This window comes from Pezoporus wallicus, unplaced genomic scaffold (genome assembly GCF_028554395.1).
Source record: "Pezoporus wallicus isolate ANWC-B61680 ecotype Strahan unplaced genomic scaffold, APGP_CSIRO_Pwel_v1 contig_3017, whole genome shotgun sequence".
Taxonomy (NCBI): domain Eukaryota; kingdom Metazoa; phylum Chordata; class Aves; order Psittaciformes; family Psittacidae; genus Pezoporus; species Pezoporus wallicus.
The window spans coordinates 3101136-3116986 of record NW_026638957.1 but is presented as its reverse complement, the minus strand read 5'-3'; the positions used below and the strand labels follow the sequence as shown (position 1 = coordinate 3116986).

Below are 15851 nucleotides of genomic sequence, written 5' to 3'. Positions count from 1 at the left end.
TGTTAAAGTAGTAATTCCATGTGTGTTAAAGTAGTAATTCCATGCTGCTGAATAAAGAGATCGGTAAGGAATGAGACAATTATTTGAAATTGGGTGTTGCTTGCTTTTTATCATGTCTTGTCTGATGGTAGAATCTCTCTGGGTTTTTACATTTGTTGCCCTGAATTGAGTGACTTTATTTTTGCCTCCAGAGATACGATTCATTATCCAGTGTACCCAGCAGTACCTCTTCCAGGAAGGATTCACAAGGCAGTAACAGGAGTCTGGGTAATGTTTAGTTTGTTTTCCTTGTAATGAAATAATTCCCTTTGCACTTGAAACATTAAGTTGTCTCTGCTGTTGATGGGAGAGAGTGTTTGGGTTGGGTATATTCTTTGTCTGAGGTTTGTTTTTTGGGGTTGGGTTTGTTGTTTGGGTTTTTTTAGGTGATTATGATTAGCAAGTCAATTTGGAGACTACTTCACAATTCGAAATGTAGAGTTTTGGATTTGCACTTTCCTATCATCAGGGGATTGAGCAAATGAGCCTTTGAGGAATTCTCAAATGCTTTTGAAAAACTCACCCCTGGATTTACTACCTCAGTGAAATACAAAACTGCAGATGTTCTGTTAGGATCAAATGCAGCACCTTGGTCACAGTTCTAGTCCTTTTTTATGTATCACTGTTTTTCTGCGGGAAGAACCTGGAATCCAATGCCCATATTACACTGAGAATTAGGAAAGAATATTGCATGCAAACCTAGTATGCTTATTTATGAAAAAATACTGAAGTGGAGATATTGCAAAATAAACCCTCAAAAATTAATCAAGTCCCCATGGAGCTGACCCTGCTGGCAGACAGAATTTCACCCAGTCTCCTCAAAAAGAAGACTGGAGGGGCAATGACCCAGTTTCAGTTATGCCAGAGAAACACTGGATGTTAAACAGTTCTTCCGACTTGGAGAAAAGCACAATAGTAAAACGTTTATTAAACTAGAACTGAAATCTAAGAAAGATAAAAAGCAGACAAATTTACAACCTTAAGAGTGGAAGTGATCAATCTACGGGAAGTGATAGATTATAAATGTGTCTCAAGCATATGCTTTTTTTCCCTCCTAAAAGTTTTTCAAGTACAAGTTATAAAATTCAATATTTATAACTGAGGTAAACATGACAGCTTTTAGCTATGCAGAAGGTCAGGCTACAGGACTTCATGGATATTTTGTCCTTAAAATGTAGGTGTTAAGGTATTTCACACTTATTTTGAGAGAAGTTTTCAAAGATAGGCAGTCCACCTACTAACAAGTTCCCTTATTCTTGGACTGAACTTCTAAAATACTGCATTACTTTCAAAAACACTAATTGGCTTTCTTCCACAGATACTATAACATTATCAGGTGATGAACGAGACTTTGGAAGACTGAATGTGAAGTTGTGTTATGTTTCTTCTGTAGAACAGATCTGGATCACAGTTTCACATGTGAGAAAATATAAATAACTTGATTGTTATTTACTCAAGTATCTATTTTACTAAGTGATAATTCTTATTAAATTTGCCTCCCTGTTACATTAAGGAATACTTTAGGAGAAAAAGAAAATTCCTTCTAAGTATTGATATAAAGTTCAGTCTAATGTAATATTTGGCTTCATTCAAAGTATCTTCCTCTCCTTCTCCCACCCACATCCCCCTCCTCCCCCCGTTGCAATCTCTGTTCTGCTGCAGTAAGTAGAATCTACTTGATTCAAAAGTTGAATCCAACTCTGTATGTTACTATACATGTGTTCTGATTGTGGAGTGAGGAACTGTTCAGCATAGGTAAGAAAGATGAGCTGGTCATAGGCTGGTCCTGCTATGGAAATTTGGAGGCAGCTAATTGGAGCTATTTTGGAGGCAGCATTTAACAGATTTTAACAGTTCCTTCAGGGCAGAACCATAACAACACTTTGAGGACATATAACTTCTTGTGGCTTTTTTGTTAGCTAATGTGATATTGTTTTGCTGGCTGTTTTAGAATTTTCCAGGAACTATGAATAATTTTTAGGCAGTGGAAGTTTGAGTAGTCTGAAATCCTCATAACTACATCAAGTGCTAAATAATACATAAGGGATTTCATGATTTATCTGTTGTCAAATCACCACATAGTGAAATCATTAAAATCTACTGAGCAATTTTTTACCCTCTGGTTGTAAAAAATTAATTATGAAAAGATCTGAAGTGACGCAATCATTACATTGGCTCTGATTTACAGTCAGTATTACAGGAATTTAGCATAGTTCTAGAACAGTGTAGAAGACTCTCAGTTGTCTGAAGGCCAGAGTCTTACATTGTCTAAAATGACTGTCTTTTTCAATGTTACAGTGCAAAGACCTAAGCTGGCCTTCTAGCTGTGGGGAACATCCTCGTATCTATGTCAAGGGAATTCTCACACTGCCCAAACCAGTGCATTTCAAATCTTCTGCCAAGGAAGGGTGTATTGTAAGTAGAGGCAGGAAAAAAACAATGAAATCTTTTCCCCAGATAAATAAAAATGAAATGTAAATGTGTTTGGTTTATGTTTTGTTTTTTTTCTGTTTCTTGTTTTGTTTTTGTTTTGTTTGTTTCTTTGTTTGTTGTTTTGGGTGGGTTTTTTTTGTTTGTTTGGGGTTTTTGTTTTGGGGGTTGTTTGTTTTTTTTTAATGGACCAAACATTTACTCCTATGCCATATTTGCGTGGTAGTTGTCTAAGTTTTGGTTATTTCTCCCCACCTCTCCTAGCCCCCTTTCTCAAAATCCTATTAAAAGCTTTGTTCCACTTCCTCCCCTTATATATCCTCTCTTGCATTGTACTGTTGCCCTCCTTCTCTCCCAAGTCAGCAGGACAGATAGGCTTATAGGGGACTGAACCATGAGCTGCTGGCCTTGGCAACTCAGTTGTTGGGGACTGGAGGAAGACTGGGCATACCTGTAGGTGCACATTCACCCCAGGGAAGGCAGATGCAGTACTGCCTCTCATTAGGGCAGGAGATGAAGTTCATACTTCCTTTCTACAGAAGGCAGTAAGAATTGGTTGCATGGGACAAGACTCCTGCTAGTGTCAGTAAGTGAATATTGAGGGCGTGGAAGGTAAACCAACATAAAACTCCCATAATGTGAGTCAGAGGTAAAAGAACTAAAATTAGGAGAGACAGAAGCAAAGGGCCACAGAGGAATTTGCTCTGACAATGTGTATATGTTATTGTAAAGCTCCAGAAGAGATGGCCTCAACTCATTGTGGTAGTGAAAAATCATAGAGAGCTTTGTCCCTGCCAGGGTGTGACAATGAGGTGGTGAGTCTGTGGGGACTTACCACTGCAAAAGCACACTTTCCACAGCAACCTAAAATAGTAGCCGGGAGCAGTGGCTATAGGACGAGGAAGCCTTAGTTTTTAGCATTTGAGTTGAGTGTGACTTTTACGGTTGTGATGTTACCCCTCTGTTTTTCCTTCTAGGATATAGAATTTATGGAAACTTTTGTATTTGCTATTAAACTGCAAAGCCTGCAGGCTGTCCGACTGGTATTTAAAATCCAGACACAGACTCCCAGGAAAAAAACAATTGGAGAGTGCTCCTTGGCACTGCGGGAGCTCAGCTCGGAGGAATCAAGTCATTGGCTGGATATATCTCCTCCTTCCAAGGCACCTGTAAGTGCCAATACTGCAAAAGTATGTTGCTGTGTCAACTAGAAATAGTTGCTGGGAATGAAAGTAAAGTAATTTAGTAGTAATTTAATGTTAATGCAATTGGTGTGTGTGTGTCTCTTTTTCTCTTCTTTTTACCCTTTATTTTTGTTTTTTTTTTTCCCTTATCCCTCCTCTCCCCCGCCCTGTTCTTGGTGAAAGGCATTCTGATGGGGAAAAAATGCAGACTGTAGCTGTTCTGGTCATAAACTGCAGCTGTTTCTGAGAAAAGACTAGAGCAAGCTCTTCCACACCATGGCCTGCAGCTTGAGGGAGCAGTATTCTGGGGAAACGTTCAGCAATGTACACCATGTAATTGCCTTTTCTGACCAAAAAGGCATCAGAAGTTCCTTAGGACTCACAGCAAGAGCTCAGAGCAAATGGAATCTGGTTTTGTTATGGAAGAAAAGTGCCAAGATCTTCAGTGGCTTGAAACTGCAGAGATAGCTATATATTTCATGTTCAGATTCCATGCTGTGAAGTAATAATTCAGGCAGTTCATTTCCATTAGCATAATAAGAAGCAGGTGGCTTTCACAGCAGGATTTCCTTTCCCCCTACCCTCATTTTGTTTGTTTCTTCAACAGATTGTGTCTAGACATTTGTATTTGCAACAAATTAAACTTGAATTAGCAATTCAAAAGCAAATTTTATCAAAGTGTGTCTGAGTAACATGAATGACACTCTTGATTTCTAACGTAAGTTACACTTGACATTTTTTAGTTCCAACAAGAATAACCATACTGCTTCAAAAGTCATAAGCTTAAGTGAAAGAGGAAGCTCTTTTAGAAACTGCTTCATCCCAGTGTAAATTCCTGTATCACCTCACGGTTTCTCTCTCTCTGTTGGCTTTCTTCACCATTATTTCTAAGAGCCCTCCAGACACTGCTGGAATTCACCCCTGTACTACCCTGTCAGGCAGCAAGTACTCTACTTGCCAATAGAGAGCCAAAGCTCAGTTGAATAAGTGGCTTCCTCTCAGGGTTACACAGAAGTTTTGTGGCTGAGCTGCAAAGAGAATTTGGGTCTCTTCGATGAACTGGAGCCTGATTTCACTGTTACTAACCTGTTGCTCTCTTACTTGGTACATTTGCTTCACTGCAGTCCATTAAAACTTAAAGTGAAGTAGGACCAGCAAAATCCTTTTAAATGGAGGTTGTCAGGAAACCTGGGTCTCCATTGGCCTTCTCCTGCTGTTCTTAAGTGCTCAGAGTATATTAGCATCTGACAGGAGAGTAATGAAGATGCCTCAATGCACCCTTGCAACTAGAAAAAATACTATAAATTATAAAATACAAAAATTCAGGCTGGAGCTTACAGTACAGTCAGAGAGCAGGGGGTGTGTATGTACCTAGGCATGTAAAACCCAAGTGCGTCCATAACATAGGAAACACCACAGCGTGCAGTTACCCTTTTATATTCATAACACTAAGTGATGGGGTCTCTTATTTATAGAAAGCATTGCTTATATCTGCATGTTGCAAAATTTAGAAGTTTGGGAAAAGTACTGCAAAGGTTTTTTGCACTAGTGGAGCATAGTGGGTCTCTCACTTCCACACCCAGGTTTAGGAGAGCTACAATGGCATGTCTGGTCTCCCCTGTATGTGTCTGCACTTACCATTGAGGGATCTTTCCCAGGTGACTGTTTATCCAGTCTCTCTGGCTGCAGCCCACTAGGGTCATCTGTGTGCTGCACGTAAGCAGTCCACCAGTGAAGCACATGTACTGCAGCTACGACAAGTGCAAGACACACTTACTGTGCATCTGCAGGTTGTGTATACACCACATACTTTTATTTCTGTCCAGGAAATCCCAGATATAACTGTGGGAGCCCAGCATATGACAGAATTCCTGTGTTTCCTGAATTTATAAACAACTTAATCCAGATGTTATAGCAACATTCTTTTGCTTGTAGGTGTGCCGTGCAGAACTTCAAGTAGGAACTTGTTTTCAAGCAGTAAACAGGAGGATACAGTTACAGATTCTGGAAGCACAAAACCTTCCAGTTTCATCTACACCACTGTCTTCAAGTAAGTTACATCAGCTGTCTCATGCCTCCTGTCTAAAAGCATTTGTAACAGGTAAATTGCTGCTCAAATGGGTTGGCAATTCATAACATTCCTTACAAACCTCAGTCTAACATATTGTGCAGTAGATTTCCATTGCCAAGGCTTGTTTCCACAGATGTCTTACTTGATTACTTTTTGTTTGGTTTGAAGTTATGTGTTTATGTATTTTGGAAGGTTTGTATCCCAGTATTAATCCTGACATATAAGAGCATTAGCCTGCACTTGCTGTTTGCACACTGTGTTAATCAATTCAATATTAGTGAACATACTCTGTGTGACTAGTCAGGAAAGCTATTGAACAGTCCTTTTGGCCAGACTTTTGGGAATTTATTGCAATCTGAACAATAGATGTAGATCTTGTCGGTTCCTTTTGGGATGTGTTTGTGAGTAACCCTTTGTGTGCTATGCCTTTTTCCCCTCCCTTTTGTGCTAGATTTCTTTGTGAAAGTTGGAATGTTTACTACAGAAGGGATGATCTATAAGAAGAAGACTCGTCTTCTGAAGTCCACTAATGGCCACGTGAAGTGGAGAGAAATGATGATTTTTCCAGTTAGCCAAGCTGAACAAGGAATTGGCTTTCTCATCAAGCTCTACAGCAGAAGTTCAGTGAGAAGAAAACACTTCCTAGGACAGGTTGGTTTCTGCTAACTGGCATGATATCCTTTAATTAAAATCCAGTTCCACAGATTTCTTGGTATGAGTTTTAAAATACTTTAAATAAGGTGGCATATAGCAAAATAGTAAATGCTAATAAACTCTCCTGGATGTAACCCAAGAAATAACAGTACTGGACTCTTAAACATGCCCTAACATCAGAATGGGAGCTGACACTTGATTTTTCTTTTAAGAAGAAATCCTTGAGTCATTTTTGCGTGGAGTACTACTATGTGGAAGATTCTTTCATACAGACAGATATACAATCTCCTCCTTGGCTCTAGGCTTTCTAAAGAAAATAAACCGCACAACCTATACTGTACTGTACAGAAAGGGAGTGTGTTGGCTTACCATACCAATACACTTGTGTATGAAAGGAATTATCAACAGCTACAATCAGTTTGCCTTCCTGGGTAGAAAATACCAGCACTGTTTCTTTTGAAAGCATTTGTGTGGTCATATTTATTTAACCACCATACAACTTGGTTGTCTGGTTTCTTTATTCTCTGTCTTCTTCCCCTTGTTGTTCTAATTTACAGTCATCTTGCCCCTTCTTTCTTTCCCACCCTACTCAGTGCTTGTCAGGTCACACCTGGAATACTGTGTTCAGTTTTTATCTCTGCTATACAAAAAAGATGTGGACAGGCTGCAGAGAGACCAGACAAGCGCCACAGGGATGACCAAAGGACTGGGAAGCTTGCTGAGCTTGCTGTATGGGGAAAGAACTGCATTCATTCAGCCTAGAGACAAGAAGGCTCAGGGGAGCCTTATCACCATGTTCCAGTATTTAAATGGTGGCTGCAAAGAAGATGGAGACTCCCTTTTTACAAGGAGTCACCTGGAAAAGACAGGGGGTAATGGGCAAAAATTACTGCTGGGGAGATTCTGACTGGACACAAGAGGAAAATTTTTCACAATAAAGACAATGAGCCACTGGAATAATCTCTCCAAGGAACTGGTGGATTCCCCAATGTTGGACACTTCTAAGATTTGGCTGGACAGGGTGTTGGGCTATCTAGTTGATGTTGTGCTCTGCCTAGAAAGATTGGACCAGATGATCCTTGAGGTCCTTTCCAACCTGGTATTCTATAATTCTTTTTCTTCTTGGTATAGCAAGACATAGCTTTTCTTAATGCTCTGTGCTTTCCCTGACTCAGCTAGTTTTAGTAGCAGAATTTTAATATATGGTTAAATGAATAATGTAGAATTGATTTTGAGACACCAACTGTAATGTCCCTTGTCAGATGAAGGGCTGTGCTATCCTCAGGTACAGAAAGGGGTAGTGTCCCATTGTGGTGATGTTTCTTGTGCCTGTTGAAGACATGCAGTTGCAGGAGATGCTGATATGCTACAGAAGTGATGTGCCAGCAAGTTACGTGCAGTTCCTCCATTTTATGAAGCCTCATGTCACATACGTTCCATCTTTTTGCAATTCCTGTTGGTGGAATTGGATTTGGAATAGGAAAAACAAAAATTAAAAAAATAGAATTGTTCATCTTAGTTGTGCTACCTTGGAGCAAAAATAACTGGGTATGATTTTGCAGTCACTTAGCAATATATGAGGTCATCTCAATCTGATGAGTTACATTTAATCACAGATCTTATTTTTAGGGGGAGGAAATGAGCTACTTCTGCTCCTCAGAGGTTACTTGGAAAGGTTGTTTCAGCTCATGCAGGCAGACATTGCCACATAACACATGAAGACATAAAATATGGCTCAGGGAAAAAAGTACTTTGAGCAACTGGCTGGATAGCTGGAAAAAGAGGAATGTAGCTGGATCTATTAATTTTGTTCTTCAGAGAGTGATGTTTAATTGGATGCTGTTCTAAGCAGACAATACTTAGATTAGCCTGCTTTTACAGGCATGTCTTTAATCATGAGCAAAATGTATATTGAATCTCTGTGGACATGTCTGTGGTATTCTGGAAGACATTATTCTCACTTCTTAAGGACTTCATGCCTCAGCAGTGTAGGCTAAATGTGCTCCATAGTGAAGGTTTCTGAGAAGTCTTAAAAAGACTCATTCTTGGAAGACTCGAGGAAATAAGAGTCCTGTAAATAACGATACCTACTTACATAAGCAGAATTCTTTTTGGCAATGAGACTGGTGATAATGTTCAGAGGAAAATGTCCTCCTTGTACCTCATTTCCTCATTTAATGGCCACTATCCATTAACTAAATACTGAGAAGGAAGAGACTCCTACTGCGTGACTATGTGTGGTATGGGCATGCTAGTAACTGTGGAACGCAGGTTTGGCCTTGACTGTTGGAGTGTGCAATTTTAAATGCATATGACAATGCTGGACAGCTAGCTGAGGATGCCAGATGGCTTGCAGCCAACTGGAGTTTGAAAGCATAGAGCCATTACTGGCCCTCATGAGCCCTTGACCCTAGCACATGCATTTGTGTGGAGCAAGGAATGCTTGACTTAAAACATCTTATTAAGCACAGAAACGTTAGCATGTAGTGAATTCTCTAAACTATTTTAGAGACTAAATTTAAACCCAGACTCCCTGTGTTCCCAGATGACAGCCAAAATACGTTAGTCGCAAGAGAACCGTATTTGTTGGTCTTACTCTTTGGTCACAGTCTACATGTTGTATCTCATTCTACACTTCCATGGTATTTATTTGGAGCCAATAAATTCTGGGCCTCTGTGTTATATCAGGTAAACTCAATTTTATTTTTCTTTTTGTTTCTTTCTGCAGATCTGGATAAGTTCTGATAGCAGTAACAGTGAAGCAGTAAAGCAGTGGAGAGATACTATTGCTAACCCTGAAAAGGTTGTTGTTAAGTGGTACAGCATTGGTCCGTCTTGAAGACTGCAGATGAAACTCAGGACTGATTTTTCTACAAAGATATTCCTACACTGTTTAAAATAGTATAAATAAAAAGAAAAATATCGTCTATACAAGTTCTTTGGAAGCTCTCCAATACATCAAACCTCCATGATAACAGGGAAAACTCAGTTCCACCAAGAGGAATACTGGCTAAATATTATTAAGAGGAAAACTTAGGAACTGGAAAAGTGCTCATTCGATTTTAACAAATCCACATTGAAAAATATATTTTTGTCCCTTTCAGGCTCCATGAGAGCACAGGAATCCAATCCTGGAAAGAAGCAGGTTGAATCAGCATCTTCTTCACTAGTCACTGACTCTATCCTCATCTGCAGTCTTGTCTTGGGCACGCTCCAAAGTTCACAGGAATCGGTCCAGTCAGCGGCTTGATCCTACATACCTCTGAGCCTCTCAGGCTACACCTGTGCTGACACCTTTTGATCAGAGTAGTGTGTGCCGGAGCAAGTGGGAAGGCTGTGGCAGTAAAAGGCATAAAGGGAACTTTGCAGTAAGGCAGTATCCAAAGACTTTTCTAGTCTCCATCTTTGATAAAGGGTTGTTCAGTTCCCTGACATGCCTGCAGCTTGTGTTTTCTCCCATCCTTCTCTCTAAACAGAGTGATTGAAAGAAAAGAGTTTCTTTGACTGTGATCTTTGCAAGTAGGGCCCTCTAGACTTGCTGTGTTTGGGAGAATTCTGGTTGGAATCAATGGAATAATACAAACAGGCAACCACCCTTGGATCAGGGCTAGTATTTTTAGACAAATTTCTTGTATAGAATTCTTATGTGTAAACCACTTCCTATCTAATCAACAATGTTCTAGCATTTGCTTACATTGTTAAAACCCAGACTACCATGTACGAGGGAGTAAGCAAATATTTACTGACATAAGTGCTTTTTGATATTAATTAAAATGCAGCACAGTATGGAACTTAGGCTTTGTTTAAAAGATGGGCTACTATGCAGAAATATTTGTTACATGTCTAGGATGGTGAAAAATTACGTGTGGGAGTATTTTTGTTACTTGTGTGTAGCAAGAAAAAATTATCCTATTTTTATTGCAAATTATATTTTCACTGCAAAATCCTATGATGATTTTTTCTGTCAGTGCCTGCATTTTCAGGGGCTTATTCACAGTTATTTTTAAGGTGGGAAAATGCCATGTACATGATTGATCATATATACATCTAAAAGCACAGGCCTCTGCCCTACTTGGAACTATGGGATTTGAAAAATATATTCTATTAAATCCACTGCTTACAGATTTACTGTTTGCTGTCTGGACTGTACAAATATGTATGTTTGTATAGACACTGAGTAATTTTAGCTTTTTTTATAACTTGAATCCCATTCAAGCATTTGACATGGACTAGAGTGGCAGTGAGAGCACTTGCTGCTTCAAGGCAACGGAACAGCGAGGAGCAGAAAAAATGCTGTAACAGGAAAGCATGTTGTATTTAAGTGAAGAGCTCAGAGCATCTTTATTTTAACTTTTTTGACTTTGAGTAAGGGTAAAGAAAAAATGGAATTTCCTTGATATTTCTCTTTTATCAGCTGATAATTATAGCTTTTAAAACTTCGACCATTTTTGGTTTTTAAATTTAATACTTTGAAAACAGGCAAACAAAAGCGTTTTCCCAGGTTCTTACATATTTTGCTTTTCACCAGTTTTATAAACAAACTGGAAAAGTTCTGCATGTTACCCAGAGAGCAAACATCAGTTCTAGCTCTTACTGACACTCTTTGCCGAGTTCCCAATAGGCCTAGAGGATCTTGACTGACAGCATTAACTCCCAGACAGTTTCAACGCTTGGCCTGACCTGTTGGGTAACATGAACAAAAGGAAACTGGACTTAGCCGATATTCTTGGAGTATCTTTACTTGAATATGACAATCTTATTATTCATTGTGGCTGAACTGCAGTAAACAGAAGTGCAAACTGTTTCCTTATTCAGAATACTGCTCTACTTGAAAGAGAAGACAGGGAATATCCCAGTACTTTGGAGGCTTTGATTCTACAGAGATTGCCAACTCAGTGCATACTGTGTAAAATCGGCTTTTTGGGCTGCTTAAGGACACCTTTAAAGGCCTAACTAGAAACATCTCTCTTTTCCTATGTTAATATCTAATCTATGTGTTTATAATAAAAGTTATGAAAAGAAAATATTCCATCTTTTTTTCCCCCCAATTAATTATACCCATGTTTACCAGCATCTCAAACTGAAGTTCAAGTCCTACCTTTTTTCTCTGAGAAAATCATTGAATCATAGAATAGTTAGGATCGGAAAGGACCTTAAGATCATCTAGTTCCAACCCCCCTGCCATGGGCAGGGACACCTCACACTAAACCATATCACCCAAGGCTCTGTCCAACCTGGCCTTGAACACTGCCAGGGATGGAGCATTCACAACTTCCCTGGGCAACCCATTCCAGTGCCTCACCACCCTAACAGTAAAGAACTTCTTCCTTATATCCAATCTAAACTTCCCCTGTTTAAGTTTTAACCTGTTAGCCCTTCCTTGTCCTATCACTACAGTCCCTAATGAAGAGTCCCTCCCCAGCATCCCTATAGGCCCCCTTCAGATACTGGAAGGCTGCTATGAGGTCTCCATGCAGCCTTCTCTTCTCCAGGCTGAACAGCCCCAACTTCCTCAGCCTGTCTTCATACGGGAGGTGCTCCAGTCCCCTGATCATCCTCGTGGCCCTTCTCTGGACTTGTTCCAACACTTCCATGTCCTTTTTATGTTGAGGACACCAGAACTGCACACAATACTCCAGGTGAGGTCTCACAAGAGCAGAGTAGAGGGGCAGGATCACCCCCTTCGACCTGCTGGTCATGCTCCTTTTGATGCAGCCCAGGATAGAGTTGGCTTTCTGGGCTGCGAGTGCACACTGAAGCCAGCTCATGTTCATTTTCTCATCAAACAACACCCCCAAGTCCTTCTCTGCAGGGCTGCTCTGAATCTCTTCTCTGCCCAACCTGTAGCTGTGCCTGGGATTGCTCCAACCCAGGTGTAGGACCTTGCACTTGCCATGGTTAAACTTCATGAGGTTGGCATCAGCCCACCTCACAAGCGTGTCAAGGTCCCTCTGGATGTCATTCCTTCCCTCCAGGGTATCAACCAAACCACACAGCTTGGTGTCATCAGCAAACTTGCTGAAGGCGCACTCAATCCCACTGCCCATGTCAGCGATGAAGATGCTAAACAAGACCCGTCCCAACACCGATCCCTGAGGGGCACCACTCGTTACTGGTCTCCAGCTGGACATTGAGCCATTGACCACAACTCTTTGTGTGTGGCCATCCAGCCAGTTCTTTATCCACTGAGTGGTCCATCCATCAAATTGATGTCTCTCCAATTTAGAGACAAGGATGTCATGTGGGACAGTGTCGTACGCTTTACACAATTCCAGGTAGATGACATCAACTGCTCTACCCCTGTCCATCAGTTCTGTAGCCCCATCATAGAAGGCCACCAAATTGGTCAGGCAGGATTTCCCCTCAGTGAAGCCATGCTGGCTGTCACCAACCACCTTGTTGATTTTCATGTACCTTAGCATGCCTTCCAGGAGAATCTGCTCCAAGATTTTGCCAGGCACAGAGGTGAGACTGACTGGTCTGTAGTTCCCTGGGTCATCCATTTTCCCCTTCTTGAAAATGGGGGTTATATTTCCCTTTTTCCAGTCATCGGGAACTTCACCTGACTGCCCCAATTTTTCAAATATGATGCCAGTGGCTTAGCAACTTCATTTGCCAGCTCCTTCAGGACCCAAGAATGAATTTCATCAGGTCCCATGGACTTGGAGGTTCTTAAGATGGTCTCGAACTGGATCCTCTCCTACAGTGGGCCTAGGGTCTTCATTCTCACAGTCCCTGCGTCTGCGTTCCAAGACTTGTGTGCTGTGGTCAGAGCCTTTGCCAGTGAAGACCGAGGCAAAGAAGTCAATCAGAACCTCAGCCTTCTCCAAATCCAGGGTACCCAGTTCTCCCAGTGTAGGGGGCCTACATTGTTCCTAGTCTTTTATTTGCTATGTACCTGTAGAATCCCTTCCTGTTATCATTAACATCCCTAGCCAAATTTAATTCTGATTTGGCCTTAGCTTTCCTAACCTGGTCCCTAGCTTCCTGGACAACATCCCTGTACTCTTCCCAGGCCTCCTGTCCTTGCTTCCACCTTCTATAAGCCTCTTTTTTCCTTTGAATTTTCCTCAGCAGTTCCTTATCCATCCAAGGATGTCTCCTGGCCCTCCTGCTGCACTTCCTTCTGGTTGGGATGCAACACTCCTGAGCTTGTAGCAGGTGATCCTTGAATATCAACCAACAGTCTTGGGCCCCCCTGCCCTCTAGGGCTATATCCCATGGAACTTTACTAAGCAGGTTCCTGAAGAGGCCAAATTCTGCTCTCTTGAAGTCCAGGGCAGTGAGCTTGCTGCACGCTCTTCTCACTGTCCTGAGGATCTCGAATTCAACCATCTCATGATTGCTGCATCCAAGGCTGCCCTGGAGAGTCACATTTCCAACGGGCCCTTCCCTGTTGGTGAGCATGAGGTCAAGCATGGCACCTCTCCTGGGCCACTCCTCTATTACTCACAGAAGGAGGTTGTCTTCCACACAATCGAGGAACCTCCTAGATTGCTTGTGCCAAGTAAGGAACTGTATTTCCTGTAATGTTGCACGTAGTGGAGTTGACTGCTAACACACTGAGGAGATATGTAAGGCCTTCCTTTGAAAGACGCACATGAGTATCAGAGCACTCTGAAAAGAATAGTCTGAGGCACTGCTTCAGCCTGTGCTCATTCCAAGGCTTTGTAGTTTTCTGCATTTGTGTCTGCATTCATGTAAGAATTTAATGAATTCTTAATAGAATATTTGGATAAAGACACTATGCTTTTTTCCTACAAAATAGGAGCATGTAAGTTGCTTGTCGCTCAGACTTGTTCCTTAATTTGTCCAGAGCACTACACTGATCTTGACGAAACTGACTGCATTTCAGGTATAGAAAGTAGAAAATGCTTTATTTGTCCCACCACACAAAATATGGCTCTGCTCGTTACTAGTCTCAGCTGACTCAGTGTACACTGCATTACTGAGAGCATGGCAGCAGAGCATTGGGATGTCTGTCTCTGTGCACACTCCAGCCCTGTTGTATATAGTGTGGTAGAGAGGGAAAGACGCAAGATGATGATGAAAAGACACTTACGTTGCAATGTTTTGGCTTTAACTGCTGTGTCCTACTTGTGTCCTAATTACCGCCTCCCAAGATCCTGGGAGGAAACCAGCAATTCTCTTTGCTTTCACTATTGAGGAACATCATCCAGGAATGGAGAGAGTCCTGTCCCGCTCAAGAACCAAAAGGCACCCACTCATCACATCAGCATTTACTTTGCAAGTAAACCAAAGCTGTGCTTTGAACAACGCATCTTCCCCCAAAACAGTAGTCTCATGATAATGCCTGTTTTGGTGCTTTGGAGGATACCTGCCAGGTAAAGGGCTTGTCCAGAGGATTGCTTACAGTGGGCTGGAAAACAAAACTATTTTGGAGGATAGGGGCTGCCATCACTGAATGTTAATCCAGTTAATCCAGTTATGTGGTTATTTGCATTGGAGGTGTTGCAGAGGATGTACGGGAGTGGAAAATGTCTGTATGGAAACACTGGGGCGCATACACATCGACTGTTGAACAGAACTGTGAAAGATGGAAGATAATTTGTGGTGTAGTAGAATCAATCAGTTAGACAAACTTACTAGCGGCCACATAAAGCATTCTTCATTCATGCTTCACCGGGTCTAGAGCTTATCAGTACAGTTGTTATGTTAGATAACAGTCCTGAAGAAAAAATGTGAGACAAGATACATGCATATTCCTACCACCAGTCTGGGGGTACAGCTGACTTTACAATAGGATGTTTCAGCTGGTGTTTTAAGTTTCAATTTGAATGTCTTAAGACACCAGCTGAAAATCAGCTGTGATGTCTTGCCTCTTAATTGCAGAATATTTTGCTTTACTGCTTAGAGTCTACCTCGCTATAAATACACGTGAGACTTTGGCTCCTCCAAATCAGCTCCTGGCTTATTTGAAGCTAAGGCAGTTCTCCAACAAAGGAAAATGATGCACCACTTGAAGACCAAGCCACAGTATAAACTAGCAAGGAACTTTATGTACTGCAGGATACACGCACAAGGATGGAAAAAAAGTGTCTCACAGCACTCTTCTAATGGTGACAGCTGTGTGCTATCCTTTTGATGCATGTTCAGCCACTATTTTGATTGTTATATCCAAGTTTACTGTTACTGAAAATACTGTTATAAAAGCTGGTTTTGTCAGTTCACTTAATTTGTAGATGTAAGGCACACATGGTTTATAGTCAGATTTGCTGTTGCTTCTTGTTAGTGACTCACCAAGCTTCCCAGCTTGTAACAGTTTCGATGAAGGCAGAAAAGGTTCAGAAGCTGCACGAGTTTTATTTCAATCAACTCCAAAATGAATGTAGGGGAACTGGAAGACCAGTTATGATCTTATATTAAATGTTATTCATACAGAGGTCCGTGCCTGCCATAGACTAAACTTGATGAGATTTTCCAGAATGTGTGTATATAACTTCACTGATAAA

At 41.1% G+C, this 15851-nt stretch overlaps 1 protein-coding gene across 7 annotated transcripts in view; it reads left to right on the top strand.

Moving 5' to 3' along the window:
* The window catches only part of TC2N (tandem C2 domains, nuclear), a 34380-nt gene extending 25068 nt beyond the window's left edge, over positions 1–9312 (top strand). For 5 of the 7 annotated variants that reach the window (XM_057413317.1, XM_057413315.1, XM_057413318.1 and 2 more), the window contains exons 6-12: positions 192–267; positions 1358–1458; positions 2338–2454; positions 3447–3659; positions 5589–5703; positions 6176–6375; positions 9107–9312. In XM_057413317.1, the coding sequence (XP_057269300.1) occupies positions 192–267; positions 1358–1458; positions 2338–2454; positions 3447–3659; positions 5589–5703; positions 6176–6375; positions 9107–9217 (933 nt within the window). In that variant the 3' untranslated portion in view covers positions 9218–9312. The remainder of the gene's footprint in view (positions 1–191; positions 268–1357; positions 1459–2337; positions 2455–3446; positions 3660–5588; positions 5704–6175; positions 6376–9106) is intronic. The other 2 variants (XM_057413321.1, XM_057413320.1) reach the window with 1 other exon arrangement.
* The last annotated feature ends 6539 nt before the right edge of the window (positions 9313–15851 follow it).